We start from the raw sequence: 19,041 nt of genomic DNA on the forward strand, positions 1-19,041 counted from the left end.
AGACATCCTCTGCAACTGTTCGAAGGAAGAAGGATCATTCCTTTCTGGCTCAAGTCCAAAGGATCTTTCTCAAGCAACCAGAGATGGGGAAAGCAAAATCAAATCCACAGACAGTTGAAATCTAGTTAGGGAATAGTTAGAGGAGACAACAAAAATAACAGTCATGCTGCATAAGTCTCTAGAGGATACTGTTTTTCTTCCTGTGGCTGCCTGAAAAAACAATTACATTCTCAATATTCCTCCAACTAAGGCTTGGATTCAGTCCTATATAACATACCGATTGCTGGTTTGAGGCTCTTCTTTCAGGACAAGTAGATATCCAGGAAAGAACGGTTCGGCACACATGAACAAACCCATGCTCATAAAAAAAAAAAAAAAAAAAAAAACATGCTTTTCAAATTAGTACCAAGATTGTAAAGACTGGGCAACATCTTACTATTTAAGAAAAAATATTTATTTGCAAGAAATGGAAATACAAAAGCATAACAATTTCAATTTATTTTTTTTTCCCAAACTAAGTACAAGTGTCCTACAAAGCTTTTTTTTTTTTTTTTTTTTGGTATTTACTTAGCTATGATAAAGAATAAAAAGTCATTTAAAAAACGCGATAGGACAGATAACAGACTCACAACGTATTTAGATTTAAACACTGCTGGTCTACGTAACCTGTTACAAAAGAGAGCAAAACCTAACTGTCAGCATAGACATTAAAGCTCACCGTTGATTATAGCCCAGGGTCTGCTCAGCATTGTTTAAAAAGGGTCACTCACAGTTTTGTCAAAGAGTGCTGGTGTTCTCTATGAACTCATAAAGTGTTTTATTTGAAAAGGTGATTTTCTAAGTAGTATAAACCATGGGTACATGGTGCAAAAAGTTCATGTTCTCACTCAGCTGGTGAGCAAAGGATGGGAGCAGAGAACAGAGCTAAAACCCCTGGTTTTCCTTTCCCCAGATGTAAAGCCTGCTAGCTGGAACTCACAGAAGATTGGAACAAAAAGATAGGAGATGGACACCTCGGGGGCTGTTCCAGCATGAAGGGAAGCGATGAGCATCGCACAGCAGGGTCATTGCAGGGGACAGGTGCTGTAATTCCTGCCCAGAGAACTTGAAAGCTTACAGTGTGCTCACAGGAAGGAATCGGCTCAGCTAGTCCAGAAATTGTTGCATTTCCCATATTACTTAGTTCTTTATTCATCCTGTGGTAAAGAGTCACCCTTGTTTTCTGTATCTACAAAACTGAAAGACTTAAAACTTACTTAGCACAGCACCCAACACCCTAGTAAATGCTCAAGAAATATTATTTCCCTTCCTTCTAGAAACCAAGGCTAAATAAAACATTCCTGAATTTTACGTTGTCCAAAATAACAAAACAAAACAACACCTAGTTTTTTCCTGTGGTAAGTGCTGACCCTTTGACCACAAAGGCATGGAACATTAATCTTCACATGGGCCAGGTTCCTTTGCCCTGAGAAATGTTCCGCTATGAGGATTTATAATACCTTTAATCCTGGCTGGTTGTTTTTTTGATGTGATTGCACTCCTGCAAACTGGGATTTTCCTAATGGACGTAACCCTATTCCTTTTCTCCTGATGCGCAAATCTGATAGTGGCTCACTTTTAGGAAACCACTTTTGAGCCTTTGGAAAAAAATTCTTTCCCCCACACCCACCTCAATCTAATAATAAAAGAATATATACAAAATCTCCCAGCGACGAGGGATTCCTCAGTCATCCTGGATTTATATATAAGGTATGTTTAAGGCACAAATGAGCATGTAAGGGAGGAATGTGCGTGTGTGTGTGTGTGTGTGTGTATGTGTGTGTGTGTCAGAGAGAGAAGTATAAGCATTTGGGTCTTTTGAGTAACTACTATTAATGTTTCCTCAATCCCTTCTATTCCCCAATATTCCCTAGGGCCTCAGGTAACACTCTTCCTTATGAAACTGAAAAGTCTTAGGAGTAACTGAATGAATGAGTGAATGAACGAAACATCTAAGTCTTGTCTCTGGATCCTTCACAGCCCTCACGTCACCACCTACTCTCTCCTGTAACTGCCCTCCCAGCGGGGCCTATCCTAGCATGTGTCTATGGATAGTCTCAGCTGAAGGTGGCCAAATAAAATGACTCTCAAGAGGGCACTACCTGCCCACGGCTTCACAGGTCCAGCCAGCCCAGCGAGCAGAAGTGCTGGTGTCTTTAACCCAGGTTTCTTAAAGACTGGCTTCAACAGAACCAACGGTAGTGACTTGGGACAGATGAAGGGGAGGATGAAGGTCTTCTAGTGCATCTCTGCCCTCTCCGTGTTGGCAAGGTTGGCATGAATGGGCCATTATTCAACTGGGGGTGGGATGTCTCCATTTCTGGACTGTGCTCAAATTCACACCTCGTATGACATGTGTGCAGAGGAGCTGGCCTGGAGAGGCCTCTGATTCTGCCTCTACGCTTTTGCTGGGTCTGAGGACATGGGAGGGAGGAGCCATAAAACGCTGGAGAACAATTTTAATAAAACACTTACGAAAAAATGCTGGACACTGACTCACTGCCAGAACAAAGAAGAGCCAATTCAACATCCCAACTTTATGGGCACGTAAGATTCACAAGCTGAACTGATTTAGGAAGAAAAAAAAAACACGGTAATTATAAGGGGTCTGTGAATAAGTTGAACTAAAAGCTGCTTTCACAATCTACAAATTAGGCCTCCAAATCAAAATCATTTATATTAACCAAAAGGTTATCTAATTTGGCCCATATTGGTGTCAAATCTCATCCCCACTCCCTGCCAGAAAAGAGCAACCTAGTTCAGCTGTCGGATTTTTATATAACACTCTCTTTATGTGAGCTAGACTCCAGAGTCCTCACACTTCACAGAAATTCTTTCTTAAAACTGGCACTGCAGCCTTTCATTTACAATATCCCTTTTTAAGTGCAAAGTCGAGGGCTGTGAAAAGAACCACAGTAGGGGTCTGGGTTACTCAGGTCTTATCCAGTGAAAAATTAGTTCTCTGAATCTTTGTGAAACATCTCCTTCACTGGTGCAATCTAAGAAAGGGAAATGGGAAACTTGTTTACATGATGAAAAATATAATTAAGAGATTGACTCTTTATGGCTTATGGTCGCTCTGACAGACTCGTATTTCTCAAAACTTACATTCAGAAGACAATGTCTGCCACTATTTGAAATCTTTAGAGCTAACCATAAGTTAATGACTAGTCGAAGAGGCCACTTGGTGGGGAAAACAAATCCACTGATATTCTGCTCTTAATCCCTGAACAGAAAATGTGCACACATCCATTAATTATCTGGAACCAATCTGGTGCTATACAACTCTTCTGTGTCCTCTTGACCCCATTTTGTCCTCCTAAAGGGACAACTGTTAGTTCCTTTAACTCACTCAAGCAAGGAGTAGAGGGCAGAGGTTTATCTAAAAGAGCAGTGATGTTGGTTCTTGGAGCCCCCTTAAAAGGGCCATCTGAGCTCTCTGCCTAATGTCCCATTTTCTACATAGATTCCGTTTTGGAAGGACAGTTTCCCAAGAGTTCTGCTGTTTGGAGGTCTAGAGAGAGTGATGTCAAGCAAGGGTAGTAAGGGAGAAAATAAAATCCTCAAAGCACTAAGGACAGGGGCTAGAAGTTTCCTTTATCTTCCCCCTCCTCATTTAGAAGAGCACGTTTCCTACTCTACGTCTGGGAGCCTTGAAAACCCAGTCTGGTTCAGTTGCAGCAGGTACGTGGGCTGGCTCATTCTCTCACTTCTGCCCTTAAATTTGAAACCTTTCCTTCCTCATTGCCCAAATGCTACTTAAGTAAATCTTATCTTTTTGCCTTCTTTGGGCCCTATAGGCTGCCTATGCCTGACAATGACCTGACAGTTTAAAAGAGAGGGATGGATCAGTGGAGGCCCATGGTCACCAGATACCAGCCAGGCCCAACAGGATCTGGGCTGCAGACAGTGGAGCAGAGAGAAGCAGAAGCAGAACCTGCTAGCAACCCTCCTCCTGCACAGCCCAGACAGTCTCCGCCCTGGCTAATGTGAGGGACAACAAGAACCCTCCAGACAACAGGGCTGCCAGGACTACGGGGGCCCAATCCAGCTTCCACTCACAGCGAGAAGATGAACTTGGCGGCTTTCCAGGCTGGAACCATCTCCAGCATAGCAGAGAGAGGGGAATCACTCACAGGGAGCCCCAAATGGGCCTAGACAGACAAGGCAGGGACCGGCTTATGAGGTATGACGACAAATGTTAATAACATCAAATCCTGTACCTGATATGGAATGGAAGCCAGGGTGTGGGCTTAATCCCTCTAAGTACAGGCTCCAATAACAATGCAGATGACGTGTGGGTTGGGGGCGGGGGGGGACAGAGAGAAGGAGAGACAGAGAGAGAGAGAGAGAGAAGCCAAAAACAAAGGCATTTCAGCTGCTAATAAAAATAAAATACAAACTCTATGCATATTTCCTACACAAAATCTTTCCCAAGCTCGGAAAAAACACTTGAGGGTTTTCTACATTACACAATAAAAAGGCAATTTCCACTTCTTATTTATATGAAAGAGGAAAGATTTTTTTAAACTACAAAAGTTACTTTTAACCATAAAAATAAACAAAAAAAAAAAAACTAAAAGTAGGTTGGGGGTTAGGTTGTATCTCTTTGGGTGAGCTGCAAAGTAGCCAAACCTGACTATCAAAGGTAAGAATGTGGATACACAAATGTCGCCTACCCCACCGTGCTTTGTTGAGGCAGGGGACGAGGAGGACAAAGTGGAAGTGTGGAGGGAGGAGGGGGCCATGCAGGTGTGGAAAGCCAGCAAGGTTGTCTGAAATGTCTGTTGTCAGGAACAGGGCTTCCCTTCTCTGTCATGAAAACAGGATAGAAAAAGCTTGTGGCCAGGGAACCCCGGGCCTGAGTGAGACATTGTGCCATCTCTTGCTCTGAGCTCATCCTAGAGGCAGACACATACATGCTCAAGGGAACTTCTTTTTCAATGGTAATTATTCCAGTTAAAAGAAAAAACAAAGGAAAGGAAACAAAACATTGTCTGGAAAGACAGGGGATCCCAGAGCCTAGGGTGCCCTCCTAGCTCTGAAGGCTCGCAGAAAACTTGGCTAGCTTGAAAGGAGGCATCGATCTCTTCAGTGTGGTTGCTAGCAGGAAGCCTCGGCAAGCTAATAAATACTATTTACAAGTGGGGAGGAGAAGCCAGGGAGGCAGAACTATGGATGTGTGGGGAACCAGGTTGCGGGAGGTCCTAAAAGCGACAAGATGGGGCAGGTTTGCCTGGAGTAGAAAAGCCTGATCCCCTCAGGCATTGCACTTGCGGCCTGAGAATATGAACGAGAGCCCTCGCCTGCCAGTGCTGGTGCAGGAGACGAGACGATCCAGCGAGGGCTCCCAAGGGGCAGAGTGGGCGGAGGGCTGCTGTCGGGGGTGTTCACACCAGAGACCCCAGTGCGAGCAAGGGAGGACATGGGTCAGTGCTTTGCCAAATACCAACAGGCATCATGGCATTTTTGTGGCCAGAGTCTGGGGTCTTGACTGAACAAGAGCCATCTCGTCTCCAAAGGGGGGGTTACACCTCACAGGTGCACATTAGGCAGTATCTTTTTGGCACTATTGGTGGAAACAAGCCTGCTTGTCCCACCTCCAACCCCTAAAATAATTTCCTATGGCAGTAAGAGAAAGGAAGGGAGGGATGCAGGCTCCCTTCTGCACAGGAGGGGCGTGGACCACGGGGAGATGCTCTCTCACTGCAGGGAAGTCCCAGGCTGGCCTCCCATCTGAAGCCACTAATGCTTGCCCACGTCTTCATGAAGATCCAGTGGCAAAGAGGAAAAGCTGATGACAAAGGTAGTTTGGGGATGTAAAAGTAGAGTTAAGGGAAAGGGAGGGGGTGCAGGCAGCCTCTTTAGAAAGTGGTGTTCACTCTTCTGTCGAGTTCTACAACTTTTAGTGTTTCATTCCCCTCCAGTTTGGCGCTGACCCTGTGAAGTCATTAAAAGGAAAAAGAAGTATTAGGCACCAGCTGTTAGCTACAATTCTCATGCTTTGTAGTGTGATACAATCATTCAGGGGTTGCAACTTGGTGAGACCGCCTGGGCATGTTTCTTGTCCTTTTCTCTCCTAGAAGCAATTCTCCGTTTCCAAAGTCCCCTGCTACCAGCCTCTCCACTAGTCCACATTCTTACCTTTATCTACACCCAAGGCATCCCAACCCTACTAAGGATAATCATGGTGGCTTGATATTGATCTGTTATGGATGCATTAAATTATTCTATTTACTTAGGATGTTTAGCCCTATGTTAAACTCAGGGAAGGAGAAAATAAAATGATAAGAGCTGATCCTTGGCCTAGAAGAGCTTATAATCCAGATAAAGATTTTTAACAATGAGTTAATTTGAAATAATAATCCATAACAGAAAATAAATACATTATTAAACTGTGCAACAACCTGGAAAATCTCTAGGCATTCAGAGGAGGGCTAGGAGGCTTTGTTATCTAGGAGACATCACAGAACAAATGGGATTTGGAGGGGGCCTTGAACAGCTTAGCTGAGAGAAGAGAAACTATGTCCAGAGCCAAGTAAGCAGGCAGCTGGGTCTTGTAGAGATCCCAGCGGTGGCTACATCAGGAAGTTTCTCTATGACGGGAATAATAATGATGCCTTGGGATACTTAAAAGGATTTGTATGATACTGTTTCAGTAGCCCTCATCCAAAAATCTAAAATCTAAAATGCTCCAAAATCTAGAAATTTCTGAGCATTGACATGACACTCAAAGGAAATGCTCACTGAAGCATTTTGCGTTTTTGGATTAGGGATGATTAACTGTTAAGTATAATGCAAATATTCCAAAATCTGAAATCTATAACACTTCTGGTCCCAGGCATTTCAGCTAAGGGATACTCAACCTGCCTCACATCTGTAAAGTGCTTAAAATAGTAAGTGCTAGTAAATGTTAAATATGTATGTATAATCTACATAAAGTACTTCATTATAAACCTTCCCCTGCAGAATTAGGGGATGAAAGCTGAAGAATCTGAAACAAAATCTTTCCCATTTACATCGGAATGGCCTCATTTCTGGGAGGCAAAGGAGCAGAGTTCAGCTAAATCACCAACCATGTCACACGTAACCAGGAGCATGCATGCAGGCCCAGGGACCTCCCCTATCACAATAACAATACCGTGCAGTCGCATAAGCCTTTATGTTTACAAAGGGACTTTTCCCAGAAACTGAGAAACAACTCATGCAGAATTGGAGCCAAATAGATGTTGTTCTCAATATGGAAATGCGTGCCCAGTGCCTCTTAAATGGTACCACTCAACATACATCTATAAGTATAAAACTATAATATGTATAGTTTTAATTAACACGTGTATTTACATGTAAATCATAAACATATATTAACATATAGCACAATATATATCTACTCCCTAGCTGAAGCCACAGAACATGTCTTAAAGCTGGATTTGCACAGTAAACACCTTGTGGTTACCTGGGCTGTGCATTCACTCGTGTGGCTTGGAAGGGAGGATGGAGACAGTGGGGAAAGGGCTTGAATCCCTTCCCCCACTTCTTGGTGCTACCACGCCAGCTCCCGGCTGATGCAGCAGACATAGGGGAGCTCACCCTGGCTTTCCCCATCTCTGCTTAGGGCAACTGTTGGCCAGCAACAGACTCTCTGCAGTCCCAGGTCCTGGAAATAGGTCCTGAGAGAGCTGAGGAACTGAACCAGGCCTATGGAGAGTCTCAACCTCACATCCCAGGTTGCTGACTCATAACCCACCATCAGTGCACTAGAGGAGTTGGCCCTGTGTCTCTATGACTCACAGGTGCTGCTGCAGCTCCAAAAGCACTGACTTCTCCAGGCTGGTCTCATTCGAGATAATGAAATGGGGAAGATCCACATCCGGCCTGGACTCCAGCCCTGACACCCTGAGCAGGGAGGAACCTCTATCCCAGCCCCCCAGCTCCCCAGCGGAGCCCGGGCTGGACGGCTCCTCTGGGGGAGAATGTTCCTCGTAGATCAGCAGGTTCCTGGATCTCACTGAGGACAGAGCAGAATAACAAGGTGTTAGCAAAAGACCACAGGGGTCCAACACATCCCCTCACTCCAGGTGCTCAGGGCTGGTGGCAGATGACAATGTGTGTGTTCTCGTTGCCCAGAACCATGGGTGCCAACAGGGATTTGGCTTTCTATAAAGACTTTAGAGCTTCGGAGTTTGTGCATTGAAAAATTATACCAATTATACAGTGCTGGAAGAACAATAGAAAATCAAATAAACACAAGGCAAACTACCACCCCCACTGCTTTGAAAATATGAAACTGCCCCCCCTTACCACCCATAACCATCTAGGGAAAATGATTCATGGAGAATGGGAGTGGAATACTTGGAGATGTCCAGACCCAGCTAAAAGAAGCAGCATTACCAGTGAGTAGGTCTGGCAGGGGGATGAGGTACAGGGCATTTCATTTAGAAAGTGAAGAGGAGACACAAAGCCATAAATCAAAGGATAGAGACAATCTCCTTTGTTTTATAGGACAGTCACACAGCTAGATGGCTCTGTAGCAATTTTCCATGACATAGAAACTATGCTTCCATTTAAATTTAGAGAGATAGTTCCTTGGGGGGGAAAATTCTCAACAGGCCACTGAAATTATTTAATTGGAATGCTGGCACTTCTGTTATACCTGGTGAAGACCACAGACATTTCAAAATGGCAAAATTCTCCCTCTCCCAAATCCAATACAGTAGTCCTCCCTTATCCATGGGGAATACGTTTCAAGACCCCCAGTGGATGGCTGAAACCGAAGCTAGGACTGAACCCTATATATATGGTATAAGGTATATATGTATAGGAAAAACCATATAGGGTTTATAGATGGGCATATAGCATGTAGGGTTCATATGCCTTTTCCTATACATATGTACTTATGATAAAGTTTGATTTAGAAATTAGGCCCAGTAAGAAATTAACAATAATAATAAAATAGAATAATTCTAACCATATCTTCTAATAAAAGTTACATGAACGTGGCCTCTCTCTCTCAGAATTTCTTATGGTGGTATACTCAGCTATTTTCAGATACCTGCAGGTATTTTCATTGACTGCAGGTAATGTTTCTTATTATAGTGTATTCAGCTATTTTAAGGTAACTGCAGGTATGTTCATTGGCTACAGGTAACTGAAAGCTTAGAATGCAAAACCTCAGATAAGGGGGGACTACTGTACTGCCTAACCCCACGCCTGTTCCTATAGGTGTAGGTGTGAATTTGTGTGTGTATTCCTTACTCACCATCTCTTTATTTCTAGGTGAGAACACCGTACGCTTCTTATCTGACACCTGAGTCCCCATATTCTCTAGATCTTGGGCATAAGGTTTTGGAAAACAGGCTGATTCTTTTTGTTTGTTTGAGATGGAGTCTTGCTCTGCCGCCCAGGCTGGGGTGCAGTGGCACGATCTCGGCTCACTGCCACCTCCGCCTCCTCGGTTCACGCCACTCTCCTGCCTCAGCCTCCCAAGTAGCTGGGACTATAGGTGCATGTACCATCACGCCCAGCTAATTTTGTATTTTTAGTAGAGACGGGGTTTCAGCAGATTGGCCAGGCTGGTCTTGAACTCCTCACCTTGCTGATTCTTTTTTTTTTTTTTTTTAGATGGAGTCTCGCCCCGTCGTCCAGGCTGGAGTGCAGTGGTGCGATCTTGGCTCACTGCAAGCTCCGCCTCCCAGGTTCACAGCATTTTCCTGCCTCAGCCTCCCCAGTAGCTGGGACTACAGGTGCCCGCCACCACCCCCAGCTAATTTTTTTGTATTTTTTAGTAGCAACGGGGTTTCATTGTGTTAGCCAGGATAGTCTCAATCTCCTGACCTTGTGATCCGCCCACCTTGGCCTCCCAAAGTGCTGGGGTTACAAGCGTGAGCCACCACGCCCGGCCCTGACCTTGCTGCTTATTTAATTTCACTTTACAAGCCCTTACTATACACATTACATTACATTACTCATACAATTCCACTCAGTGGAGGCAGAAACACAGCAGTTCTCTTAAAACATCACAGAAAGCAACAGACTCTTTCCCTCATCTACTTCCCTCTCCCTTAACAGAACTCAAAAATTAGATGTCAGAATGGATCAGGGAACACAGTCTAGAACAGCAGTTTGCAAACTGTGCTCTTTCAAGCTCTGGAGAATTCCCAGTGATGCCTCAGTCCAGTGGATGAGGGGCCCCAGGGGAACCCCCACTTGCCTCTTCAAAGGGAGAAGCTCCACTTTTACCACTTTTTAAACAATGGACTTTCACAGAAGATTCCTTTTGGAAGGCTGAGAAACCCAGCTCTAGGGAAATAAAACAAGACTCTGCCCAAGTTGCCACGTGCTGTCTTACCCACGGAGGCTGTGTAGGGCTCCTGCAGGGAATGCTGGCTGGGCAGAGCCATCTTGGTGGCAGAAGGATAGGGCCCGTAGCCTTGAAAGAAGCTGCCGAATGCAACGGCAAAGCACAGCACCACAACCTGTGGGAGAGAAAGAGGGGAGAGAGAACACGAGGGGCTGTGGACTCCAGGCTCTGCACAGCACAGCTTTATACCCAGGGACACAGACTCTCCTCTTCATGCCAGTGGACTGCACCCATGGGTCACATCACCAGAGTGCCTCACCGAGGAACAGCCTCAGAGTGGAGTTCCTCCATGTGGTTTCTCCTACAGCACAGCACTTGGCCTTGGCAAGCAGAGGGAGAGGGGAGACAAGGGCCAGGCCAGGGGCGGTCACTGTGCTACCCTGCTGGGAAGCTCACCATGAGGCAGGTGCCAGTCTGCGTGCCGGCTAACTTGCAGGTTCGAGAAACCTTGCCCATCACCAAAGTCTGAAGCTTCTGGAGTTGCTGAAGGAGAGTCCTGCCAATGATAACAACAGCCGTGAAGGGAGTCTGACAGACAAGAGATGCTTTTTGATCTCCCCATGTGACCCAGGAAGGTCGCCCTGCCTTTGTGCCCGCATTTCAACAGAGCCCTAAGGGACAGTTTCCTCTGGAAGAAGATACGAACACCAGTACCTTCTAGCACCATTGTCACAGAGCTCACTGGGGCTCAGAATCAGCCTTCACACTTGAAGGTCCTGTCCTTGCACTGCCCTGAGTTAGAGGTAACTGCCTCCACATTACCCTGACAGGCTGTGGCTTGTTTCTCATTGATTGAGAACAAAGGAAAAGGAACACTCTGATTGGATGGTGGCTAAAGTCAGAATGGTTGTGTCTCTCCCAAATTCTTATGCTGAAACCCAGTCCTCTATGTGACGGTATTAGGATGCAGCACCTTTGGGAGATGACTAAGTCATAAATGGAGCCCTCATTGATGGGATTCGTGCCCTTATAAGGAGCTGAAAAGACTAGAGTGCTTCCCTTCCACTATGAGAGGACACAGCAAGAAGCTGCTTTCTGTGAACCAGAAAGCAGGCCCTCGCTCAACACTGAATCTCCCAACACTTTTATCTTGGACTTCCCAGCCTCCAGAACTGTAAGAGATCAATTTCTGTTGTTTATAAGTGACCTCGTTTATGACATTTTGTTATAGCAACCTGAACAGACTAAGAAAATGTTGATTAAAAGAAGAACTCATTTAACCAAGAGATGAGAAAAAACATTGACAAAAACATAAAAAAGGGACAAAGGCAAAGAGAAGGAAAAATAATAAATGACCAGCAGAGAACAACAGAAGGAGTGGCCAGAGGTGGGGGCTGTGACTGGAAATGCCAACACAGAGTAACAGGCATTCACAGGCAGGTTAGAAGAGAGAGAGAGAAAGAAGGAGAGGAAAAACAAGAACGGCTCTGTTTAAGGCAGAGAGGCAAACAGCCACCTGCAGCTCAAGCCTACGGTTCTTAAAGGCTCACAGCACCTCCAGAGTCAGAAACGAAGCCAACATATGAAAGAACAAAGATGCCTGCTCAACTGGACCCTCACGCCCAGAGTCAGGGGTCGTTAAAACCATCCTTTGAAACAGATTCTAGCCTTTCTCCAGGAAAAAGACAGGAGAGCAAGAGCAGAAAAAAAAAGAGACGTTTTATCCCTAAAATTGGACAACTGTGCCTCTCCTTAAAAGGCAAAGTTTGAGGGATAAGAACAGTCTTATATACTCTGCTCTGTGTGACATCAGCACACAGAAAGAGCAGATGGTAAAATTCTTTGCAAATTCTGAACATTGCAAGGCATAGAAAAGGATCTGATAACACACCCTCCTGAGTTAGAACCCCGGGAAGAGTTCCCTGTGAGTGGCGTAAAGAGTTGAAGCTCCTCCTCATCCTCATCCCCCACCCCCAAACCCAGTGCATATGGCAAAGTGGAAAGATTTTATGAGCAGATGCTTTCTCTTGGGTCTCAAGGATTCTCAGAAAATGTGTGCTGTGATGTAACAATGTTAGACAGCCACATAAGTTCACTGGAAAACATCATCAAATCATTTGTTCACAGAACGCTGTGGGCTTTCGCAGATAACTTGCTTCTCATCACAGTCTACCCCCGAATAGCATTCAGGTGCTAGAAGGACAAGCAGATTTTTCCTGGGCTTGCACCTTCGCCCCCAGCTAGTATCAATGAAAAAGGTTCTCCCAATTTAAGCAAATTAAGGACAGGTTGGCCAAAAGAATGGTTTTGCTTTCAGCAGTTTAAATGGCTAGGAGTGGTGGGTGAATTGGAGCAGCCCTCAGCACACGGAGTAGATGTTTTCTGGACTCAAAACTCCTTTGCGGGCCAGGCACGGTGGCTCACGCCTGTAATCCCAACACTTTGGGAGGCCGAGGTGGCCAGATCACGAGGTCAGGAGTTTGAGACCAGCCTGGCCAACATAGTGAAACCCCCATCTCTACTAAAAACATAAAAAATTAGCTGGGCATGGTGGTGGGCATCTGTAATCCCAGTTACTTGGGAGGCTGAGGCAGGAGACTCGCTTGAACCCAGGAGGCAGAGGTTGTAGTGAGCTGGGATTGCACCATTGCACTCCAGCCCAGGCAACAGTGTGAGACTCCGTCTCAAAAAAACAAAAAAACAAAAAAAAACTTCTATGCGGTTCCATCTACATGACATTTTCCCCAGGTATAGTGATTTTAATTGAAGCAACACAAAATCATTCATTCTATTAGTTAATATCACTAATTTAAGTTCTATTTAATGTGAAGATCTTTTTTTGTACTTAATCGTACATTTTTGTTTGTTTCTGGTTATATAGAAGTATGACTGAATGTAGTTTAGACCTGGTTTATATTTAAATGTATTCAGGTACAATTTTTGTTTCTTTTTCTTTTTTTTTCTGGAGATACAGTCTTGCTCTGTCGCACAGGCTGGAGTGCAGTGGTGTGATCACAGCTCACTGCAGCCTCAACCTCCTGGGCTCGAGCAATCCTCCTGCCTCACCTCCTGAGTAGCTGGGAGGGAATACAGGTATGAGTCATCATGCCCAGCTAAGTTTCTTTTCTTTATTTTTTGTAGAGACAGGGTCTCTCACTTTGTTGCCCAGCTCGTCTGGAACTTCTGAGCTCAAACGATCCTCTCGCCTCTGCCTCCCAAAGTGCTGGAATTACAGGCATGAGCCACTTGTGCCCAGCACCATTTTCTTTAAAAGCATTTTGTATGTTTACTTAATGCTGAGAAATACTCAACAGCATAATTAAATTCTACTTAAAGAAAGTTTGCAACTAAATGGTTCTATGATGCAGCACCTTTCCTTCCTCATGAAACTTTTTCTCTGTTCTCCCAGGACTTCCCCAGAAAATTCCCTTCCTACCCAACAGCACAGCTGCCTTTTCCTTCTGCACTGCCACTTCCTGAGTGTGCATTCATTCTCACAGCGAGATATCACTGGCCGTAGCATATATTTGACTGTCTACCACCTGTAATGCCAGCCCCAAAGCCCTTGCTGGGTTCTCTCTGCTGATATTTCTTCAAGTCCTTGGGCAAATTTACAGGTAAGCCCACAGATAAGACCACATGGCTCAAACCCTTTCCTCTTATTGCTGACCACTGTCTGTGGTAGGAATGGGTCTCTCCTTCCTGCTAAGCTATGAAAAGTGGTCTCCTGTTCCCCTGGCCTGCTCAAGAGTTACTTCTGTAAGTGACGGCTGCCACTTTTCCTGGGCACCTCAGTTTTCCACTGGACACTCCTGCTGCCTGTAAGCTGGTGGCCTCAAGGTGCTGAAGTTTAGCTATGCTCTGGGCATGAGGGGGTAACGTTTCTCTATCCAGGCTTCAGTTAGTACCTTTCCAGATGGTACCAAAGCATGTTACTTTTGCTCCAAAGTCTTAAGCTGTTTTGAAAGGGGAATGACCACTTCCATTTTTTACCAATAATCCCTATTGACCAGCAGCCAGCCCGTACTTCCTCCCTGCCCATGCCCTACCCCTTGCCTGGTCCTTAGAGCATGAATAGCTTAAAAAAAAAATTCCACACAATACTTGGAATCAGTCCTCCCTTCCAATTTCTGGTTGAGATCTCTGGGCCCTGTACCCCTTTCCCGAGGATGAACAGTCTCCTAGGAGGCTCCCCAGTTCCTCCTGAAAACAGACTTTCAGCAGGCCAGATACACCTGAAGCCCACTGAAAGAATATCTTAGGCTCAAATTGGAATCCCCCTTTCCCCAGTTACAGGTGTAAAGTGCTACCAGTTGGGAAGAAGGACCCTTTAAGAAGGACTGGAGAGAGCAGGGAGGGCTGGTGTTTCCTGACTGCACAGCACTTTGCTTGGCATTCATGGACCATCCTTTCCCTACTCAAGATGACTATATTCTGAATCCACTGCAAATGAAAATGGTTGTTTAATAGTCCCTGATTTCTAACAGTTTATAATCTAACTCTTTAAGATGAGCAAACATGTAGTTTAAAATACACATTTTTAGTTCGAAATGTTGGTGGAAAGCGCGACAGTGACTAATAATATGCTGTTTGCCATTGCTTCTCCTACTGGTGCTGGAGAAAGTAAACGGAACTGATGGTGGAAATGACAACATGTGCAAGGCCCCATCAATCAGCAACACTGAGGCATTTCACTCAGTCATCCCCAGAATCCAAACAGACTTCTATGATCCAATAAAGTTTGGGAAATTCATACACATCCATACAACAGAAACACTCCTTTTCATCATAAAAAAAGAAAATGAACAATGACAGAGTACTGAGTGTCTACTACTTGAGTTCCAAGAACTACATACACTAAAATACTAAGCAATCATCTCAAAGTCACGTAGCTAATAAGTAGACCTAAGATGTAAACCAAAACCTATCTGACCCCATAGCTTGTGTATATTCCAACACGGTACAGCATGGTACCCTAATCAATAACCTACTAAAATTAATAATAAAGGATGTCTTAGTTAAGTAGATTTTATATTATAAAATATAAGATATTGACACCAGCCCAACTGATATGTCCACCATTACATATGAAAATATTACTATTAAAAGAGACTAAGCCATAGATGGAAGAGCCACGATAAAACCCATTCCGATGGCAAGGAGGTGCATACTAAGAAAATTTCAGTAACAATGACACAAAAACCATCAGGGCAAATAAATATTGTGCGGTATTTTCTCTGGATACATCAAAGATAAAATGCAGATAATAGATAAAAGAATCAAGGGTACTCCTTGCCTAGTTAAGGTGTCAGGAAGTCAAGCCTGGGCTTTATTTAGAAAAGTGGAAAATATAAAACCTGTCCCTCTGTGAAATACCAAAAAAGCTGATGAGATGGCTTTAGAATTGCTAAGCTGATGCATATATATCAGGAGGATTGGCTCTAAAGGCAAAGACACCTGAGTTTCAATCAGAGGATGACTGCTATGTGCCTTTAATCAAGTTAAGTTCTGAGTTTAGGCAGCTACTCAGATGAATTCCCTTGAACACATCAGCTAATGGAATAATGAGCCAATACCCCCTCCCAGGGTAACTCTGGGTTTGCTGAAGCAAATACATCTTTGAAGAGTGCTTGCTGTCTCTTCTCACTGATGACAGATGAGGCCAGTCCTTTTTATGGGAAAGCCTGTGACCTCATAACTGATATGTTGGTTTGAGATGATGTGGCACTTTCTCTGATGTCACTGAGACAGATGCCACTGCCTGCAGCAATGGGATCTTGGATAACAGCCCCCACCCTATTTGTGTGAAGGGCTGGGTGGAGAAAAGGCAGCCAGCAGATGAAATGGAAAAGTTATTTTTAAACTACAGCTATAAAAAGTCAACCGCAGGACAGATCCAATGGTGCCTATGAAGCTCAGTATAAACTTCCTCTTTATTATTGTATTTTAAATCATCAGTGATCATGGCTAATTATGGCCTTAATGAATTCTTGGGCTTCCGGGAACAAAATCTTAATTTAGAGAAAGGAATACTCTTAGCATATGTTTATCTGGGCCAACAGATTTTTCACAATTTGTTAAATTGGAATGTCCAACACTTGATTGAAAATGTGGATTCTGTCCTGTGGTGAGATGTAAAAATAAACTCAGTGGCTATCCTCATGCAGTTCCTTGCAAAAGAGCAGTGGAAAGCAGCTGCCAGCCTTGCCCAAAATAAACCATCACCCTGTATCTTGGGAGGCATATCAAAGGAAATTGGGCAAAACATTCAAAAGAATCCAAGAGTGGGAGACACAATCTTACAATAACTGGGAAATGCATCAACAGTCTCATGTTTTCTTTGTCTTTGGTTTAATTTTGCTTTTTGTATGTGTTTCCTTATTTACAAAAGAAAGAATGAGAACAGTCATCAGTTATTGAATGTTGGACTTTGAACATTCAGGAACCTAATTTCTCACTGGAGTCAGAAACCAGGACCAGGAAAAAAAAAAGTGGTGGATCCCAATTATTTGCTGTGTTGAGAGCTTCAACTTAGGCCCTCTCCATAGACATACTTTCTTTTTTTTTTTTGAGACAGAGTTTCACTCTTGTTACCCAGGCTGGAGTGCAGTGGCGTGATCCTGGCTCACTGCAACCTCTGCCTCTCGGGTTCAAGCAATTCTCCTGCATCAGCCTCCCGAGTAGCTGGGATTACAGGAACGTGCCACCACGCCTGGCTAATTTTTTTTGTATTTTTAGTAGAGATGCGGTTTCACCATGTTGATCAGGCTGGTCTTGAACTCCTGACCTCAGGTGATCCGCCCGCCTCGGCCTCCCAAAGTGCTGGGATTACAGGCATGAGCCACCGCGCCCAGCCAGACATACTTTCATCAAATCTTATAACACATCTTAGAAATGGAACTCTCTGGGAAGTGGTGTGTGCAGGTGCACATATGTGTGTGTGCACATATGTATGTATGTAAACTATTCCCTGGGTAAATCAGCCTCCTTCAGAGATGAAGGAAGTTTTTCACAGCCTTACGGAAGCACCTAGAGCAGTCATTTCCAAATTCCAAATCATGAACCATTTGTGGGTTTGTGAAATCAATTGGGTTGTGACTGGTATATGTTTTTAATGAAATGGGATCAAATAGAATACACAATATCAGAGGGCATTGTAAGCCGTAAAGAACTATCGATTTGTGAAGCATTCATATTAGTCAGGTGTATGATGTATACGTACACGTTCATGTGGTATGTCTGGTGTGCCATTTACACTGCATAAAATGTAATCAAAAAAGCCTGAGTGTTACTTATCTAGTGCGCACAATTAAAAAAAAAAAAAAAAAAGAAAAGAAAACTTGGCCGGGCATGGTAGCTCATGCCTGTAATCCCAGTACTTTGGGAGGGTGACGTGAGCAGATCACTTGAGGTCAGGAGTTTGAGACCAGCCTGGCCAACATGGCAAAACCCCATCTCTACTAAAATACAAAAATTAGCCAGGTGTGGTGGTGTGTGCCTGTAATCTCCGCTGCCTGGGAGTCTGAGGAACAAGAATTGCCTGAACCCGGAAGGCAGAGGTTGCAGTGGGCCGAGATCACGCCACTGCACTCCAGCCTGGGTGACAGAGCGAGACTCCATCTCAAAAAAACAAAACTCAAGTGACGATCAGGTGGCCTCATGATGGAAGAGATGAGCATCCATGTCCTTCTGAGGCAAAATCCCCCCTGAATCCCTTCCCACCCCACCTGAGTCACATCTAGAGTTAGTGCCCGGGAGGTTCTGAGGTGAGGAGGGGTGTCCAACATCTGAAACCTCTACCTCAAAGTCCTGGGATGGAGGGCAGGGAGGTGGCGGAATACAATGTTAATAATTATAAGTTCTACACATTTCATAAGGATATTTAAGGAAAATCATGAACAATCTCAAAGACATTTAAATACTAAAGTGTGTCATACACAAAAGACAACCATATCAGCTGAAACTCCTAAAACTTGAGTAAATACCTATATGTTTATGGCCTTTTACTTAAGTTTCGAAGGTTGTTCATGGGGCTCTGGCCTAAATGAAAAAAAAAAAGTGTATAAATTTTCTCCTTTTTCTTCCTGTGTTAATTGCTACATTACAAGAGGCTTCTTTATTTTGTAGGAACCAGAGGGCATTTCTGAAATGCTATATTACCTACCAGCCCAGGAACAAACACTGGCCAAGGAACAAAAACTGAGGCTGTGGAATTTTGAACTTTATACTAAATTACACAAAATGCCTTTCTAATCTCTCTGGGGAACTTAGTTTAGTACCCAATAATCCTTTGAAGTTTGAAATATTTCCACATGGAAAGAAAGTTCATACTCTTCACACAACCAGAAGTTAGAGATAATGCAGAAATGAAAAGTGAATTAAAACCAAGGTAAAAGTGTACAGTAGAGTAACTTGGGTCATTTATCAGTCCTCAAATAGCTTCTTTGTGTGCAGCTGGGGGTGGGTTCAGCCAGTTATTGTCAGTCTAAAAGACAAGAGATGAACCCACACACAGAAAACCATAATAGTGTGTAGGGAACAAATACACAAAATTAGTGCAGACACAGCTGTGTGGGCTAAACAAACAGACCAGGAGAGCCAGAATCCAGTCAAAACCCAGTAGACTTGGCTGGAAAGACCTTTAATAGGAATGATATAGAGATTTTCAAGAACAAGAAAAGTAGAGTTAGAGAGAAAGACTATAG

General features: G+C 44.1%; 1 protein-coding gene across 3 annotated transcripts in view; it reads right to left on the reverse strand.

Annotated features, from left to right (window-relative positions):
• Window positions 1–538: 538 nt before the first annotated feature.
• Window positions 539–19,041, reverse strand: part of CREB3L2 (cAMP responsive element binding protein 3 like 2) — a 127,647-nt gene continuing 109,144 nt past the window's right edge. For 2 of the 3 annotated variants that reach the window (XM_063725455.1, XM_054558800.2), the window contains 4 exons: window positions 10,793–10,892; window positions 10,385–10,511; window positions 7,828–8,044; window positions 539–5,979 (listed from right to left, as the gene is read on the reverse strand). In XM_063725455.1, coding sequence (XP_063581525.1) covers window positions 5,904–5,979; window positions 7,828–8,044; window positions 10,385–10,511; window positions 10,793–10,892 — 520 coding nt within the window. In that variant the 3' untranslated portion in view covers window positions 539–5,903. 3 annotated transcript variants of the gene reach the window in all.

Source organism: Pongo abelii, chromosome 6, assembly GCF_028885655.2.
Source record: "Pongo abelii isolate AG06213 chromosome 6, NHGRI_mPonAbe1-v2.0_pri, whole genome shotgun sequence".
Classification (NCBI taxonomy): domain Eukaryota; kingdom Metazoa; phylum Chordata; class Mammalia; order Primates; family Hominidae; genus Pongo; species Pongo abelii.